The sequence below is a fragment of the Cebidichthys violaceus genome, unplaced genomic scaffold (assembly GCF_023349555.1).
Source record: "Cebidichthys violaceus isolate CVI_PGR_0920_01 unplaced genomic scaffold, fCebVio1.0.p SCAF_24, whole genome shotgun sequence".
NCBI classification, from domain to species: Eukaryota; Metazoa; Chordata; class Actinopteri; order Perciformes; family Stichaeidae; genus Cebidichthys; species Cebidichthys violaceus.
In genome coordinates this window covers 3324557-3340838 of record NW_027176417.1, presented here as the reverse complement: position 1 = coordinate 3340838, position 16282 = coordinate 3324557, and the positions used below count along the sequence as shown (strand labels likewise).

Genomic DNA, 16282 nt, shown 5'->3' with positions numbered 1-16282 from the left:
ATTTGATACCTTCTCGTCAGGATGCCAAGTGTCACTCACTGTCAGCTGCTTATCTCAGTGAGCTATCCCTGAAGCTTGAGGCCTGTAAATTTTTTTATTGGATTTGTTCTTCACGCGGTGGGCCTCGAGCAAATTCCATGCCGCGAGTCGAGAGCTTTTACTCATGAGAAAACCAGAAATTTCTACCGCTTGACCATCTATGACGTTTTAGTAACCCTAACCCTAACCCTAACCCTAACTAAGTAAACTATATATAAACTTAGTTAGGGTTAGGGTTAGGGTTACTAAAACGTCATAGATGGTCAAGCGGTAGAAATTTCTGTTTTTCTCATGAGTAAAAGCTCTCGACTTGCGGCATGGAATTTGGTCAAGGCCCACCGTGTGAAGAACAAATCCCAGAACAAATGAGCGGGCCCCGAGCTTCAGGGATAGCTCACTGAGATAAGCAGCTGACATTGAGTGACGTGTGACATTCTGGCGAGAAGGGATCAAATCCAAACTCTGGTTCAGGAAAGTCGGTCTGTTTCCACGACCGATTAGAGACACCAGAGCTGAACGTGATTCATAATGTGATCTAATGTTTTATTTGTGAATCTGCAGAACAATCTGTCATTCTTGTAAAGTAGCTTAAATGTTATTTTTTTTCCAGAGGTTTCTGTGTTTAAGAGCTGAGTGAAGACAGTGTGACTGAATAGCTCAGTCAGTTAGCAGACTGCTCTGAAGTCCTGAGTTCATGAGCTCGCTCCTCGTGAGGAGCAGTGATTTTTGAGTGAAAGTGATGCGTGACAACATGAGGTGAAAGGATCAAACCCTAACTGTGTTTCAGGAAGGTCCAGTCTGTTTCCTCCACACATTTGAAACATTAACAACAAAAGTGAAGAAGCTTTATAGAGAAGAGTGACAGTTTATTTTTGCAGAACAATGTGTGACGCTGCAGCAGGTCAGCCTGTCAAATCTGATGGCTCAGTGTGATAGAGGCCTGATCAGGAGTCTGGAGGTTGTGGGCTCAATCCTGTGGTGAGGTTAATTTTAATGCCCAACACCCAAGATGAGGAAGTCAAACATTCTATGAAGATGTACGACTTGACATAAGTGAGGCTGGGTTATGAGTGACTGGAGGTTATGAGTTTGTACCTTCAGTAATGCTTTACATTTTGAAGTGTGACACCATAAAGTAGGTGAATAAGTTCCAAAAGTCTCAGCAGAAGGACCAATCAGATAGCTCAGGATGATGGACGACTGGTTCGGAGACCAGAAGTTATGGGTTCGATCCCTGTGTGGTGCAGTGACTTTTAAGGTCAACCAGTCAAAACAGAGGACACAAATATGCAATGACACAGACATGAGTATCAGATGAGATGGCTCGAGGTGATAGATGACTGCTTAGGAGACAGGAGGTTATGGGTTCAATTCTTATGCGGTGCAGTAACTTTTGAGGTCCAACAGCCAAAGGACGAAGACAAATATACCAAGAGAAAAGGTCAAAGTGTGAGTGACATGGTGGCGTGGAAACGTAGTACCCGGTTAGGATGGCGTCGACCCGGGTTCGCTCCTCACCTATGTGAGGACATCAATGTCCACTGCCCCAGGGGTCGAGACGTCCGTCTCCTCCTGGGTTTTTGGAAGAATGAACGGAGATGGTTATGGAAATTTTTTTATTAAAAAAATTAGCTGCACAGCAAATTTTCAACTTTCAAACCACCCCCCACTCTCATAAGTTAGATCTCAGAGTAACCGCAGAGCAGCAGAAGAAGACGTGGATGAAGAGAAGAAACCCCGTCGTCCTCAGGTCTGGTCTGGAAAGTCTGCACTCATCTGGAGAGAGAAGAAGAGAAGGACAACGTTAGAACATGCATCACATACAGGAATTATTACTACTACTGCAACAATAACAATAAATACAACAGAGGTTATCAACATTTTGATGACTGAGTGCAAACTATATTAGTACATTTATATGACAAACTATACTGTGACTTTTGAAAATACTTTGAACTGTATTATACTACTAAATGACATTTTTATAACAAACACTAATATGTTTAATGATTTACTAAACTATGACATTTTTTTTACAAATTATACTTTGATATGAAATACTTTTTTAGGATATTTTGAATGATATTTTATTAATATTTGTATTGCGTACTATACTATTTGTACGACATTACTATGAAATTTGACACGTGACATATGTATGGCTCTTTTATAGAATAATACTAAACTAAAACTTTTGACATACTATGATTAAAAAAATATATATTTTTCAGAAAATATTTCTAAAAGTTTAGCAAAACTACATTATTATTTTTTTACTCTTACATTACATACCATATCATATATTAAAACATACTATACTATGATTTTTTACGACATACTATACTATACTATAAGTCATTTGTATGACTTATTTTATGACATAATATACTATGATTTTTTTATGACTTTTTTATGACATACGATACGATATTTGTATGACTTTTTATGACATACTATACTATGATATTTTATGACATACTATGACTTATTTTATGACACACTATACTATGATTTTTATGACAGACTATACTATGATATTTTTATGACTTATTTATGACATACTATACTATGATTTTTTATAACAAACAATAATATTTCTGATGATATATTAACTCTGACATTTTATAGATACTTTTTTCGGATATTTTGAATTAATATTAATATTAATATTTGTATTGCATACTATACTATGGTATTTGTATGACATTACTATGAAATGTAACACGTGACATTTTTATGCCTCTTTTATAGAATACTAAACTAAAACCTTTGACATATACTATGATTTAAAAAAATATATTACAAAACTACATTATTATTTTTTACAATCACATTACATATCTAGATATTATTATAACATTTTATGACATAATATACTAGACTTTGTTATGACACACTATACGATAATTTTCTTTGACTTTTCATGACATACTATACTATGACTTTTCATTATACTATACTATGACTTTTCATTATACTATAATATGACTTATTTTATGGCATACTATAATATTTTTATGACATTTTTGCATCATACTATGACTTTTTTTAAATACTATACTATGACCATTTATGGCTTACAATACTATATTTTTATGTCAAACTATACTATGATATTGTTTTGACTTTTTTATGACAAACTATACTATGATATTATTATGAGTTTTTTACGGGATACTATATTTAGTTTTTTTATGACATACTATTCTATGACATTTTATTAACTTTTTTAAAATGAAACTACATTATTGTTTTTTTATTGCATACTTAGGTATGATATTATTATAATCTCTGTTTTATGTCATACTATACTATGAAAACTAAATTATGGAATTTTATACATACTATACTATGTTTTTTAAAATAATATTTTAATAACATACTCAATTATTATTGTTTTATGGAATTCTATACTATGACATTTTATGGCATACAATACTATGTTTTATATTATAATATAATACTATAGCATTCATTTTTGAAGTCATACTATTTTATGACATTTTTATGTTTTTATTATAATATGCTATTTTATTGTTATGGAATACTATACTATGACATTTCTATGAACACTACTACAACAACAGCAGCAACTAGTAAAATTTGACTTGATATTTACCAAATGTTTGCTTCAAGCGCTGCAGTTGTCGTCTCCTCCAGGAGCTTCAAGTCTCTTTGTTCATTCAGCAGTCTGGACCAAAAACAAAGAGAAAACACCAACATTTACTAACAGTACACAGCTTTCTGCTCCAGTAACAGAGCCTGCTTCACCATTGTTAAAACACACCGTTTATCAGTTTTCATGCTCAATGTTCACGGATAAACTCACAAAGATACGTAGGATTTGACAAACCTGAAGACTCTTTCATAGTTCTCAGGAATCGTTTGAACACCAGAACACCTGCAACCGCCTACATGAGGACACACAAAATGATAACACACGATCAGAATGTTTAGTTGCATTAATTTAAAGTTGAACAATGTTACACAAATTTAAACCAACCTTGGTGTATGAAACAAAAACTTAAAAAAAACTCACGTTTCTGTTTGTTTGATCCCTTTAGGAAAAATAAAAGTATGTTTTTCACTTAATTTAAGTAAATAAATCAATTATATTTTGTATTATTAATGTTATACGAACCTGAATAAGTTAAATACATGAAAGATCTGAGCTTCGAATTAAAATTGTGATAAACAGAAGTAGAGCAACAAGTAAAAAATACAGAAATAGTGGCATCCAAGACTATAAAAAAAAAAGATAATTTAAATTTCTTTAACTCTAAAACGTTACACTTATTGTGAGTATTGTGTTGATTAATTGCTCTTGTCGTTAGAGAGCCTGTAAGCTAAGAGCTCATCCACAGGTGGCGTTGATTACCTGACGATAACACTAGCAGAAACTAGAACAAAGTGGATATAACACGCCATATTCCTTCTCACAGTAATCTACAATACTCGACTCTAGTTATTCGGCTAAATTTGACCGACGTGTCGTTTATTTATTCGTCCCAAAAAGAGAACTTACCAACTGTACAGACGTTAACGTAACTCAGCTGTAAGCTAGCTAGCAACGCACGCGACCATGGGGTTGTGTTTGTTGTCTTCCGGTCTGCTCGCTCTCGGCGGAAAGGGGGTCACTGAGTTTCTTCCGCCGTCAAGTGTCATTGCTGAATTTTGGTTCCCATCATCAGAAATCTATCATTTAGGAGCAGTAGGAAACGTATTCAGGTTTATATTTAAGTAAAAGTAGCAAAACAACTATAAATATTCAGTTTTACAAGTAAGAATGCATCGTATTATATATATTGCTCTATTTTGTGTGTAAAATCTTAATCTGTAAAATAACTTGACTATGTAGAACGAAAAATGACTTAAGTATAAATACATAAACATATAAATTGAATCTAGTAATAATCAAAATAATAAAAACCCCAGGAACGAATAAATATAGACATGCATGTAAAAAAAATAAAATAAAAATTAAGTTGATAATAAAACAGCATAAATATACATCTTAAATGTATTTTATATGGATGTATTACCATACCGTAGGAGATACAATGCAGTAGCATAAAATGGAAATGCTCGTAAAGTACACATTCCTATTTTTTTTATTTAAATTTTTTAAATACTTAGGTCGATATCAGTGGTGGGATGTAACTAACATAAAGTATCAGTATAATCCGCTATCACGGCGTTTGTTAAAAACAAAGAAGCAATTTACTGGACAAAACATTTCAATTTAGGACAGAAACCCCCAGGAATTCTGGGAAATTAAGTCAGAACAACATTGTAGCATGTGGAACAAATCATTTAATATTATTACAAAAGTTTGACACAAAGTTGGTTCACAATTTACAAGGAATATTACAGAATAAATACCATGCTGTATTCTTAAAAATAAGCAGTCCTGACTACCATCCACTATTCCGGTGTACAAAGTGATGCTTAATCAAATGTGGAGATAGACAGACACGAGTATAAACAAGGCAGAAGATGAGCCCCAGAAAGGAGTGGGTGTTTGTGAAATGACAAGTGGATGCTGTATGAGCATTTACAGAGTTCATTTCTGTTTAAAATCGACTAATAAATTCCTCACCCCAGTCTCGCTTTCAGTGCGACCGCAAAATGATACCAGAACTACAAGCAATTTCCTGAAGCACAGGAAGGTCCTCTTGTTGTAAACCCGACATCTTGCTCATATGTGGAGCAGGTGGCCCCTTCTTCAGGTCAGTCACATGTTCCCCTGGAGAAGAGTAAGTGAGAAAATCAATAACCTGTCAATACCACTGATACACGTTACATATCACATGTCCGTGTTCATGCAGCTAGCAGTGCTAAGCGTTAATATACCTATACCTGCTATTGAACAGATATGTTATGTCTCGGTACAGTGCAGTACCTCTGTACAGCAGCTTCTCTCCTCTGCTCAGTTCTCCTTCTTGTTGTCTAAGAGCTCCTGGGTCTGCTGGGCTAGCCTCCTCTTCTCTGCTTGCTCCTTCTTCAGCGCCGCCTCTATTTTCCTACTTTGGTAGATCTTAACTCCGGCGAATGCCAAACACAGCAGCAGCGTCTTTAGGGCCAGGATGTACAGGAGGAGGGGGACATTGTCCAAAGCCTGAGGATGGACAGAATACTGCATGTTTGAGGAGGGCTTTGCATTATTCTGCTTCCAGAAAACAACACAAACACAAAGCACATTTCTGTCAAGGAAACAGCTGCTTGGTTGTTTTTCTTCTACTTTACCAATAATTACAGGGCGCAAAGGAGTCACTTTTGAGAAGTTGACTTTCTTGTGACAACTCAATGGGAAATGGAAAAAAAGAGGGGGGGGGAGCTGTGGAACATTCAGGGATCCTGGAGATCTCTGTCACTCTGTGTGCATGCCTCTCTCTGTGTCTGTCTGTCTGTCTGTCTGTCTGTCTGTCTGTCTGTCTGTGTGTGTGTGTGTGTGTGTGTGTGTGTGTCTCTCTCTCTCTCTCATCAGCTGTCAAAATGGGAGGTGGAAGTGACAGAGGAGGTGGTGTGTGAACGAGAGAAGCAGCTGCATACCATGTTGCATTCTGGGTAAACCTGGAACAAGTCATGTACACAGTTTTCGCTGCAAAAACTTTATTCAAAATAATTGACAATTTTAGACACCGTAAGATAAGTTTCAAAACATGTTACTCACACAACAGACACAGATGAAGGAAACAGAGGCAACAAGACAGTCACACACATTGTTTAGCCGTAACTTCTATGTATTATGTAGTTAGCTAAATGTGAAGTTTGTTACACATAACGCTGTCGCAATGTTAGCATTAAGCTAGTTGAGACAACCTTGAGGACCCAACTGCGCAACAGCTATTACGCGAACAACAAAACATAATATATCTATAAAAAAATACAGTTGAGATTATTTACCTTCCAGTTGATCATTTTTGGAGTCTGGAGTGTTGACGTTTTCTCGTTTAACGTGACAGCCCGGAGAGGTATTAAAGCTCCTCTGAAGAAGGCGGGGCTTATAGTGACCGGCCAGTCGAAAAGTAGAAGGCGGGGCTTGTAGTGACCGGCCAATCGAAAGGCAGATCTTCGTTGGACGTCACCTGTGCTGCATTCAAGTAACGTGTGGACTCAAATGTTTTGAGTGTTGATCGATCAGTGTGGCATTCATTTATATGCACTTGGCAGTGATAAAGATGAGCTCAGGTATAAAAGATGTCGTAAACTGTATTATTTTTAAATTTAATTATTGAATTCATTCAATGTTTATTTTTTAATTGTGTTATGTATTCGGGTTACTCCCATTGATCTTGAATGCATCATAACTGGAGTATATGTTACAGACTAGAACCTGCTTGAAGGTTCTAGCACTGGGATTAAAATAAAAATGTATATTATATAATAAAAAATAATATATATTTAATATAATAATATTATTATTGATTCAAGATAATTACTCATTCTCAAAGTACAAAGTAAAGAAAAATCAAACAAGATTCGTACATTTTGGAGACCAAAAATAGACCATGGAACGACCTGAAATTGCCAATGGACATTGAGGAACATGCCAGAAGATGGCAGTAATGGGTCGGACAAAAAAAAAAGTAAAATACCTTAAATCCTCGACGAAGAAGAACCGCACTGCGCATGAGCACCCGGGTCAAATAATAAGCGCATAGCTATGCCAGAGTGTAGTTTCTCTACTCATTACGCAGCATGGCTCTAGTTCCGTACGTAGAGAACCCGCTACCCGCTCTTTCCAAACTCCACAATTCATCAGCACAGTTCCGGTTCGCCGACCACGACCTCCGCCTCGCCCAGGACTGGAAGAAGCTCGGGGTGGCAGCAGTTGTGTGGGATGCGGTAGGTAAGCGAGACAAACCTGTGGCGACGTTTACGACTGCCGTTATTACGCACGTGATTGGATGTGTGTTGTTGTGTCTGTTTTGCAGGCAGTTGTCATGTGCATGTACCTGGAGATGGGGAAGTTGGAGTTAAAGGGGAAAGGGGTCATTGAACTGGGAGCTGGCACTGGACTGGTGGGCATTGTTGCAGCGCTGATGGGTGAGTGCACTGTCCAATTGTGAGACATGCGCGTAACATTACATTACATTACATTACAGTCATTTAGCAGACGCTTTTATCCAAAGCGACTTACAATTCAGTATCTATCTACACACCGTAGACGCAGCTACGGGAGACATTTTGGGGTTAAGTGTCTTGCTCAAGGACACATTGACATGAGACTAGTAGAGCAGGAGCCGGGGATCGAACCGCCGACCCTGATTGAAAGGCGGCCCTGCTCTCCACTTAGCCACGGTCACCCCATGCACCCACATGCAAATTCATTCTTCACCTTTCCAGGTGCCAAAGTGACCATCACTGACAGAGAGCCTGCCCTGGACTTCCTTTCTGCCAACGTGAAGGCCAACCTGCCCGCGGACTCCCAGGGGTCCGTGGTCGTGTCTGAGCTGAGCTGGGGTGAGGGCCTTGAACGTTACCCGGCCGGGGGATTCGATCTGGTGCTGGGGGCAGACATCGTTTACCTGGAGGACACCTTTGTGCCGCTGCTGCAGACTCTGGAGCACCTGTGCTCGGACACCACCGTGGTGTTCCTGGCCTGCAAGATCCGCTACAAGCGGGATACAAACTTCTTGAGCATGCTGAAGCAGCGGTTCAGGGTCGAAGAGGTCTACTATGAGAAACAAAGGGACATCCATGTGTATAAATCCTGTAAACTGCCCCCCAGAGAGGGTTTGTGACGACTGGGTGTCCCAACCATTCAGTTTACTGTCTTCTTAGTTGTAATAATTTACTGGGGGGTTTTTTTTGCATACGAATCAAATAAAAATGTTTTAACAAACATCAAAGATTACCAGAAACACATTTATTAACAGCTGCCAAAAATGTAATATTTGAATAGCTCTAACGCAATGCACTGTATCATACAAGTTGGTGCTGACATTTAGAAAGTGTGAATACAAAATTAATGAAAAACATTAAAAAAAAAAAAAAAAGCATACTGTCATGACTATATATAGAATCCCTAAAAATAACATGGCATTCCACTATGATGCGAATATGTTTGTTCACTGAAGTCTTTTGAGATTTGGTCGCACTTTACAATCCTGTTGCAGGGTTTGAATGGTGCAACTCGAGTCGTACTTGGTGAGATTTGACGCTGAACACGCCGTCTAATTAAACGCATGATGATGCCTTGAGAATTAATAAGCAACTAAACACCCACAGACATTTTCTGAATAATTACCGTTGCTTAGTAACCTTGTAACAGCAGGCGTTGCCTGTATGTGGTGCATGATATCTTTAAACCATGTGCGGTGTGGTAGGATTGTGTGTGCAAGGAAAGTGCTTTGTAATCCTATAAACGGAATTTGGAGACTCCACTACATATCCTGATATCTCAGAATACAAACTCCAACCCAACCCCCCCCCCCGCCGCCCAATAACAAAACTGTTTAACGTTCCATTCACCAAAATACCAAGCAATCCATGATTCCAGTGACGGGCCGTGTGTCTCCAAAATGTCCCTAAAAATATGGAGACAAAGTATTTCTTTCATTGCAAAACAAGTAAGGCTCATTATTTTTGTTCTTCATTCAAAAAGAATCAATGAATTAATCAGATTTATTTATAAAATGGATAAAAAAAATCCATAATACAAAAATGTGAGTGAAAATCTTTTTTTTTTCTTCTTTTTTTTTTTTAAACAAACTCTGTAGCTTAACCATTCCATAGTCTGATGCTTGAGCAACATTTGGTTTGCTTTTAATCAAATGTTTGATTTGCGGGACCGAATGTTTTGTCTTTCTATTCACACAGATTGGAAACAGTCCAAAACTGGAACTTAATAAAATACTGATATTAGTAGTGTAGCAATCTTTATCTGCAACTGTGCAGACAGACCAGGTTCAAACAGAATGAACAGACGTTCTGAATGAAGATTCAAAGGATCCGGTACAGCCCTGCTGTTTACTGTTAAACCGGTAAACAGCTCAGGTGATCAGCAGGAAACAAAATCCCAGTTTAAATGTGTTTAAACTGGTGGAAATCAAAAACAATGAGCCTTAGTAACGTTACTTGGAACATGCATCAGAACACTGGAGGAGTTCTGAGACCATAAATGTTTCACTTGAGAGATTATGACTTCTTATGTCGTTGTCATGTATCTTTAAAGCTGCAATTAACATGAAAACACAGTTACAACTCAACATCACGGTATGCTTTTTTTTTTTTGTCCAGGTCGTATCAAGGCAAAGTAAAATAAAGTGTAAAAAAAAAAAAAAAAAAAAAAAAAAAAAAAAAGGGTCAATGGCATTATGCAAGCAGATAATCCAATACGTAATAAAACAAAACACAGCTAAAAGATTAAATGTCCATGACACAGCCCATCTACAGTTCAAAGCATTAGTAAGTAACAGATGTTAATGCAATAGCTGAAGTACAATTACAAACGATGCACACAAAGGAAACCTCTCCACATGATCCAAGTGTCTCGGGGAGATTAAACTGTAAAAAGGTCCGTCCTCATTGGTGATGGTGATCGAGCAGCTCCCCGTTGCTGGTGATGTTGCCCAGTTTGTCCGGGCACCAGTGACTAGAGCGCTTCCCTTTGGTGGCGTCGAAAAAGGAAACAGAGCAGCCTCACGGTCTGTTCTTTCACTTCACCACAAGGACCCTGTATGGTTGCGGTGCCGTCCACATCCGTTCTGAGCATTGCGTCACCCTTTCATGGGGAACAGAATTACCATTTCATAACCGCTGAAGTGGGAGTTTTTTTTCTTCTATTCCTGGTGAGTCACTTTTACAGATTTTTCAACAGTTTTTAAAAAGAAAGCCAAAGAGTAGAAAAAGGGGGGAGTGGCATCCGGATGTATGGCTCTGTGCTGAGTCTCTGTACATGGGGACAGACGGGCACCTGTGGAGCCCCCGGCAGGAGTTTGGTATCCTTTCTACTCAGATTTGTGGCAGTACAAGTCTTTGAGGGCTTTGAGTTCCTCGATGAGGGTTTTGTTCTGGTTCTCCAGCACGGCCACGCGGTTCTCCAGACACTTGACGTACTCCTTCTTCTTCCTGCGACACTCGCGGGCTGCCTCCCTGTGCGACATTAAGACCACGTGTGAGTCTGTGGTTAAGGTCTAAACGTGCATACATGGCTAACAACCCTAAAAGAAGACGGTCAGCCACATACCTGTTTTTCATAAGTCGGACCTCCCTTTTGCGTGTGACTTCCTCAGTGCCTCCTCCGGAGCCCAGTGCGGGCGAAGTGGCCATGACCACCCCAGGAGTGATGGCGCTGGTGGGGGCTGTACGGATCTGATAGGCCTGGACATCACCAGAGGCGGCTGACAGACGAAGACAGACAAACACACAGCGTTTGTAATAAAGAGAAACAGAACCTCACATTCAGCATGCTTAAGCAGAACATTATGTTGAATTATTTCCCCACCTTGTACAACTACTTGGTTGCTTGGCACGAGGATCTGCTGCCCGTCGGTGGTCTGGGCGTACTGCAGGATGGTGGCACCACCCTGGCCCGCGTTGGCCATGGTGAGCGTCTGCAGGCCCTGCACTCCATCTGTGCCGTTATTGGCGAGCTGGATGGCCCCACCCTGGGTAATGGCAACTGCAGAGAGACAGTATGTTTGAATTAGTCTCGAATGAGCATAAGTGGTGTTCTCTAAATCCAATGCATAAGTCACACACTGTACCTTTACTATGTGTCCAAGTCAAACTCTGCTTCCTAGCAGACATGATCTCATCCAAACAGGTCAATGCACACACTGACAAGCAGAACTAACTGCAATTGTTACCAGATACTCATTCCTTGGTGTGACATAAACCAATGAAATAATATTGGCTTAGCATTATACAGAGACTTTGCTTTTAACTGCCTCTAAATGAAGCAGCAACACACCACTACTGCAAAGAGCAAAAGGGCATCGCTTGACTTCAGGATATCCTGCGTGTTGCAACACACACCACAAGCTTCCTGTATCGCAGTATTTAAAAGTACTCACTGTACTGGCCACTACTGGTCTGATAGATGGGAGTGGGCATGGTGACTGTGGTGATGGCGGGGGCGTCGTCTTCTGACTTTTCTTCCTCAATTCGAGGCACCGCTGGAACGTCCGACGATAAATCGTTCAGGATCTTCCTGGAAATGAAAAAACAAAATCGCGGAGAAATTTCAGAAAAGTTTAGACTGCAGCACATGATGTTTAGCAAGCTACACTGCACCTGCTTAGTTCCTTAAAGAGCCATCGACATGCAACAGTGTCAAAACACATCAAAGCAATAAATGAATCGGTGATAAGACGTTACACAGACCTATAAGAGGGTCGTCTGGACAGGATCTCTCGCCTCTTCTGACAATCTGTCACACTGTCTACCGACTCCTGAGAGTCCTCACTCTCAGCAACAGTTGAAATCTGCAAGTGAACAAAAGTCATTATACTCTAAATATCAACAGCTGACTCAACAAAGAAAATCCATTTTGTTGTTGTTCTCTGATCTGTTTTCTTTACCCCACATGCTTTGTATATGAAAGAACAGAAGACGTATGAAATGAAGTGGTGTCTTCTAATCCCATGTGGGACGGGCCAAATGTTTGACATGACAGAAATAAGACATGTGTATAAAACACTAACATGATGGACAATAATATGTAGCAATGAAGGTGGATCCATAAGTGAAGGATATAATTTACCAAAATGAGAAAATAGAAAAAGTTTTAGCTAGTATTACAACGTTCTGGAAGATTGTTATTATTATAATATTATTATTGATTATTATTTAGACAACAAAGCCAAAAAAGGGATATAGTATAGGATATAGTCCCCTCACCTGTACTGTCTGGACTTGTGGGGACTGGATAACAGAGGGCTGAGCAGCTTGGATCACCCCATGCACTTGGACTGTCTGACCATTAGGTAACTGCACTAGTGTGACAGTGGAACCACCGGTGGTCAGCTGGCCTGCTGCTATGGAGGCCTGTAACCATCACACACATGTCTTAATGAAGTTGTGAACGGTTTCTCAGCAGGAGCAAGTACTCGTGACGATAAGGTTTTACCTGGGTCAGGGTGATGTGCTGTGCCTCAGACTCCGAGACAACTGTTTCACCACTTTGCTGTGTGTCTGCACCAGCCTCCATTGTCATTTAAAAATCTGCAAAAAGTTAAGAGACTCCTTATTTGGATATGCACCATCATGCTTGAAATAGAACTGTGATCAAGTGGTTTGTATGGTGTGCAGCAAACACTCTCTGGAGGTTGTGCATTATCCACAGTTCAGAAGGAGGGTGTGGCATAGCTTAACATGCTAGCATACAATTAATTTGTAGCACATGATATATTTAAGTCAAACACATAACGTTAATGTACCGATTCAAAATGTTCTGCAATATTTTAACTCTGCTCATAAACGCCGGAGGCTAAAGCTAACTCCATGGCTAGCAAGGAGCTACAGTTAGCACGTAGCTAGCTAGCTTCAGCAGTATGAGCTCCATTGATTCCGTTAACATGCTAACAAGCTAGCTCGGGAGAAATGCATTGAATGCATTGAACACATTTAGCCGCCATTTATTTAACATCTCTCAATCTCTATTTCAACTCGTTTTTTTTCTGCTTTTTAAACAGCTCGTCTAGTAGCATGGCGCTAATAAAACTGTCCAAACTAATAAAACATTGCATAACTAATAACGGTATAAGTTGTTAGCTGTGAGCCTGCATGGAGGGAAATGTCTGCATGCATTGTATACCAGTTATGTTTGTAACTAGGGATTGTTCTCCCACTTTCACTGATTTGTTGGCTCAATTTCACCTTAATTTAACATGAATTAACTTTACATAAGCAATTGCTTCTGTGACGTATTTCTAGGCAAGTTTATTAAAAGAAAAACAAACATTCAAGCCCACTCCCATATTAATACCTATGTCTCAGTAGTGCCTTGCAGAGACTGACTCATTTTGAGAGCCTCTGCAACACCGCCGCCATGATCTCTTTGTTGGCTTTGTGCGGATATTAGGCTCGAATAACTTCTCTTGGGCAGCCATCTATCTGTTTAGCAAACATCGGATGCGTATCCTCTTACCAACACAGACTCGCTTCGTCACTCCCGGGTCTACGGAGCTCCACTTTTATTCAGACCGACACGTAAGAGACCGCGTCAGGCTACACCTCCGTCGCGTCACCGAGAACAACAACACGGAGAGGAGGACGAGGGAGACGACGACAGCGAAAAAATCAGCTCTATCGACAGAACCCGAGTGGACACGGAGAAGGCCGGAAGATGACGAAGGCTGCCGAGTTAACGGTCGAAAACCACGGAGATAGCCGAACAAAGGGCTCGAGATCCTCGAACACATCTGAGCATGCGCCAAAATGTAAAACCATAAATCTGTTAAAATCCAAATAGTGGACAGCTCCATTTATCTAAATAGTAACTTAGTAATAATAATAATAATAATAATAATAATAATAATAATAATAATAATAATAATTACAATAGTAATAATAATAACAATAGTAATAATAATAATAATAGTAATGATAAGAATAACAATGAATGAATGAATAATATAGTTAATAAAAAGTTCTGTTAGTTTTAAATATGTTAAAATAGACAATGATTTTAAAATAATTTAATTATTTTTTGTGTGCAAATTGACTTCCTCATATAAAATATTAATTACAATTCTAACACACGTATGCTTTAAAAAAACGCTGCTAATCATGCTATGTGCATCTAAAATAATACCAAACCTAGAATTTTTATTCTATACATTTTTCTTGCAATGTTTCCCATCATCACTGTGATAACATGTTCTTACAGCAGAACGTGTCATGGTTCTCTGATGGTTTAATGTGTTGTAAATCAAATGTTAGATTTTTTTATTTAAATTTTCAGCAAACATCAGGCACATTGTTGAGACGGTTTGAAATGCACAGACTGCATTGCTCTTATGATCCACATGGTGGCAGCAAAACCCTTCTTTATTTTCCCCACTATGAGCACTGCTCCATGACATGTTTCTTTTCTCCCAGCGTGATACGATCACTTATCTGTGAATTAGATTGGTCTTAACTGTGATACTGGCTTCGTATCACCAAACCATATTGTGATTTTAATAAGAAACCAGTGGGCTAAGGCCCTGTATCACTTATTATGTACTATCCTCGTGATTCACATTACATTTACTTCTCCTTGGTCGTCTAATTTAGCCTTAAAACTTGCTCATTAACTGTGTCACTAGGTGTGTGTCAGGACTGGTGCTGTAGGACTGAAATGGGTTCTAAGCTGTGGCAGCTGGTCAAAATCCTGCGGGGAAAATGAGACTTCAGACCAATTTACGACCATCATCTCCATGTGCGAGGTCATTTCGGAGGCCTCTTAAAACACACACACACACACACACACACACACACACACACACACACACACATATGTCAAACATACCCATCTTCACCTATGGAGTGATTGACTACACTAGTGGTGCAACATATTCACTGCTGACCTAACCAATCTTGTGTCCTTTACCATAAAAACGGGCTCTATTTTGCAACAACACTCTTAAATTGAGTACTTTTCTGTTCAAAGTGAAGTGCTGGTAATGAATCGTGCAGCCACCTATTCATCATTTAAACTCATCTGAAATATCATAAATATATGTCACAAACCAGCCGTCTTATCTGTTCCAAAGTCTAAGTCAATAACCTGATTGGACATTGATTTCCCTCAATAATGACTGCCAGAGGATAGCCTCAGCAAACCATAATTAGCCTGCAGGGGAGCGGTTTCATTAGTTATCACTGAATGTGGACTTGGCTATGCAAGCTGTGCACATACAGATTGTTTGCAGTGTTTCTGTGAAAATTAGTCTACAATCTGTGAGCATGTTGTTATAAAATCCCCATTCACAAATTTACACCAAGCTTGCACGAAATAACAATAACAATTATTTCCAGGATTTTGATTAATACAACAGTGTGATCAGCTTTTTACACCATTTTATAAAGTGACACTGACTATGTTTATTAATGTAAACGACTGAGAAAAATAGCATAGATTCACCATTCAGATGGTAGAACTAGTGATTTTTGTTTTTGTGATTTCTTTTTTATTACCATACAATTATTTAAAATGTTGCCAATTAATTTTCTGTGGATCGACTAATCTCCTCAGCTCTTAATCTTGTATAAATACATTCTAATTTGGCCTCTCCCTGTCACTGAAACC

The 16282-nt window shown here is 39.0% G+C and overlaps 3 protein-coding genes and 1 long non-coding RNA gene across 5 annotated transcripts; 1 reads left to right on the top strand and 3 right to left on the bottom strand.

Moving 5' to 3' along the window:
- Positions 1 to 890: 890 nt before the first annotated feature.
- Positions 891 to 4651, bottom strand: LOC137879040 (uncharacterized). The gene is made up of 4 exons (XR_011103693.1): positions 4565 to 4651; positions 3893 to 3950; positions 3659 to 3730; positions 891 to 1815 (listed from the first exon to the last, which is right to left on the bottom strand). It is a non-coding gene; the product is annotated as an uncharacterized lncRNA (long non-coding RNA).
- Positions 4652 to 5335: 684 nt separating this feature from the next.
- LOC137878864 (small integral membrane protein 11-like) lies at positions 5336 to 7052 on the bottom strand. The gene is made up of 3 exons (XM_068719320.1): positions 6946 to 7052; positions 5942 to 6157; positions 5336 to 5785 (listed from the first exon to the last, which is right to left on the bottom strand). Exons 1-2 carry the CDS (start codon positions 6958 to 6960, stop codon positions 5969 to 5971), a joined length of 204 nt encoding a protein of 67 aa, XP_068575421.1. The 5' UTR covers positions 6961 to 7052; the 3' UTR covers positions 5336 to 5785; positions 5942 to 5968.
- Positions 7053 to 7572: 520 nt separating this feature from the next.
- Positions 7573 to 8910, top strand: mettl21a (methyltransferase 21A, HSPA lysine). Its single transcript, XM_068719318.1, has 3 exons — positions 7573 to 7887; positions 7977 to 8088; positions 8389 to 8910. The coding sequence occupies exons 1-3, from the start codon at positions 7741 to 7743 to the stop codon at positions 8784 to 8786; spliced, it is 657 nt and encodes a 218-aa protein (XP_068575419.1). The 5' UTR covers positions 7573 to 7740; the 3' UTR covers positions 8787 to 8910.
- On the bottom strand, positions 8892 to 14274 carry LOC137878862 (cyclic AMP-responsive element-binding protein 1-like). Of its 2 annotated transcripts, none has more exons than XM_068719316.1 (8): positions 14138 to 14274; positions 13118 to 13212; positions 12889 to 13035; positions 12373 to 12473; positions 12063 to 12199; positions 11492 to 11668; positions 11234 to 11387; positions 8892 to 11139 (listed from the first exon to the last, which is right to left on the bottom strand). In XM_068719316.1, exons 2-8 carry the CDS (start codon positions 13202 to 13204, stop codon positions 10995 to 10997), a joined length of 948 nt encoding a protein of 315 aa, XP_068575417.1. In that variant the 5' UTR covers positions 13205 to 13212; positions 14138 to 14274; the 3' UTR covers positions 8892 to 10994. The 2 variants fall into 2 exon arrangements, with proteins under 2 accessions (XP_068575417.1, XP_068575418.1); XM_068719317.1 differs by lacking the exon at positions 14138 to 14274 and adding an exon at positions 13976 to 14124.
- Positions 14275 to 16282: the final 2008 nt, after the last annotated feature.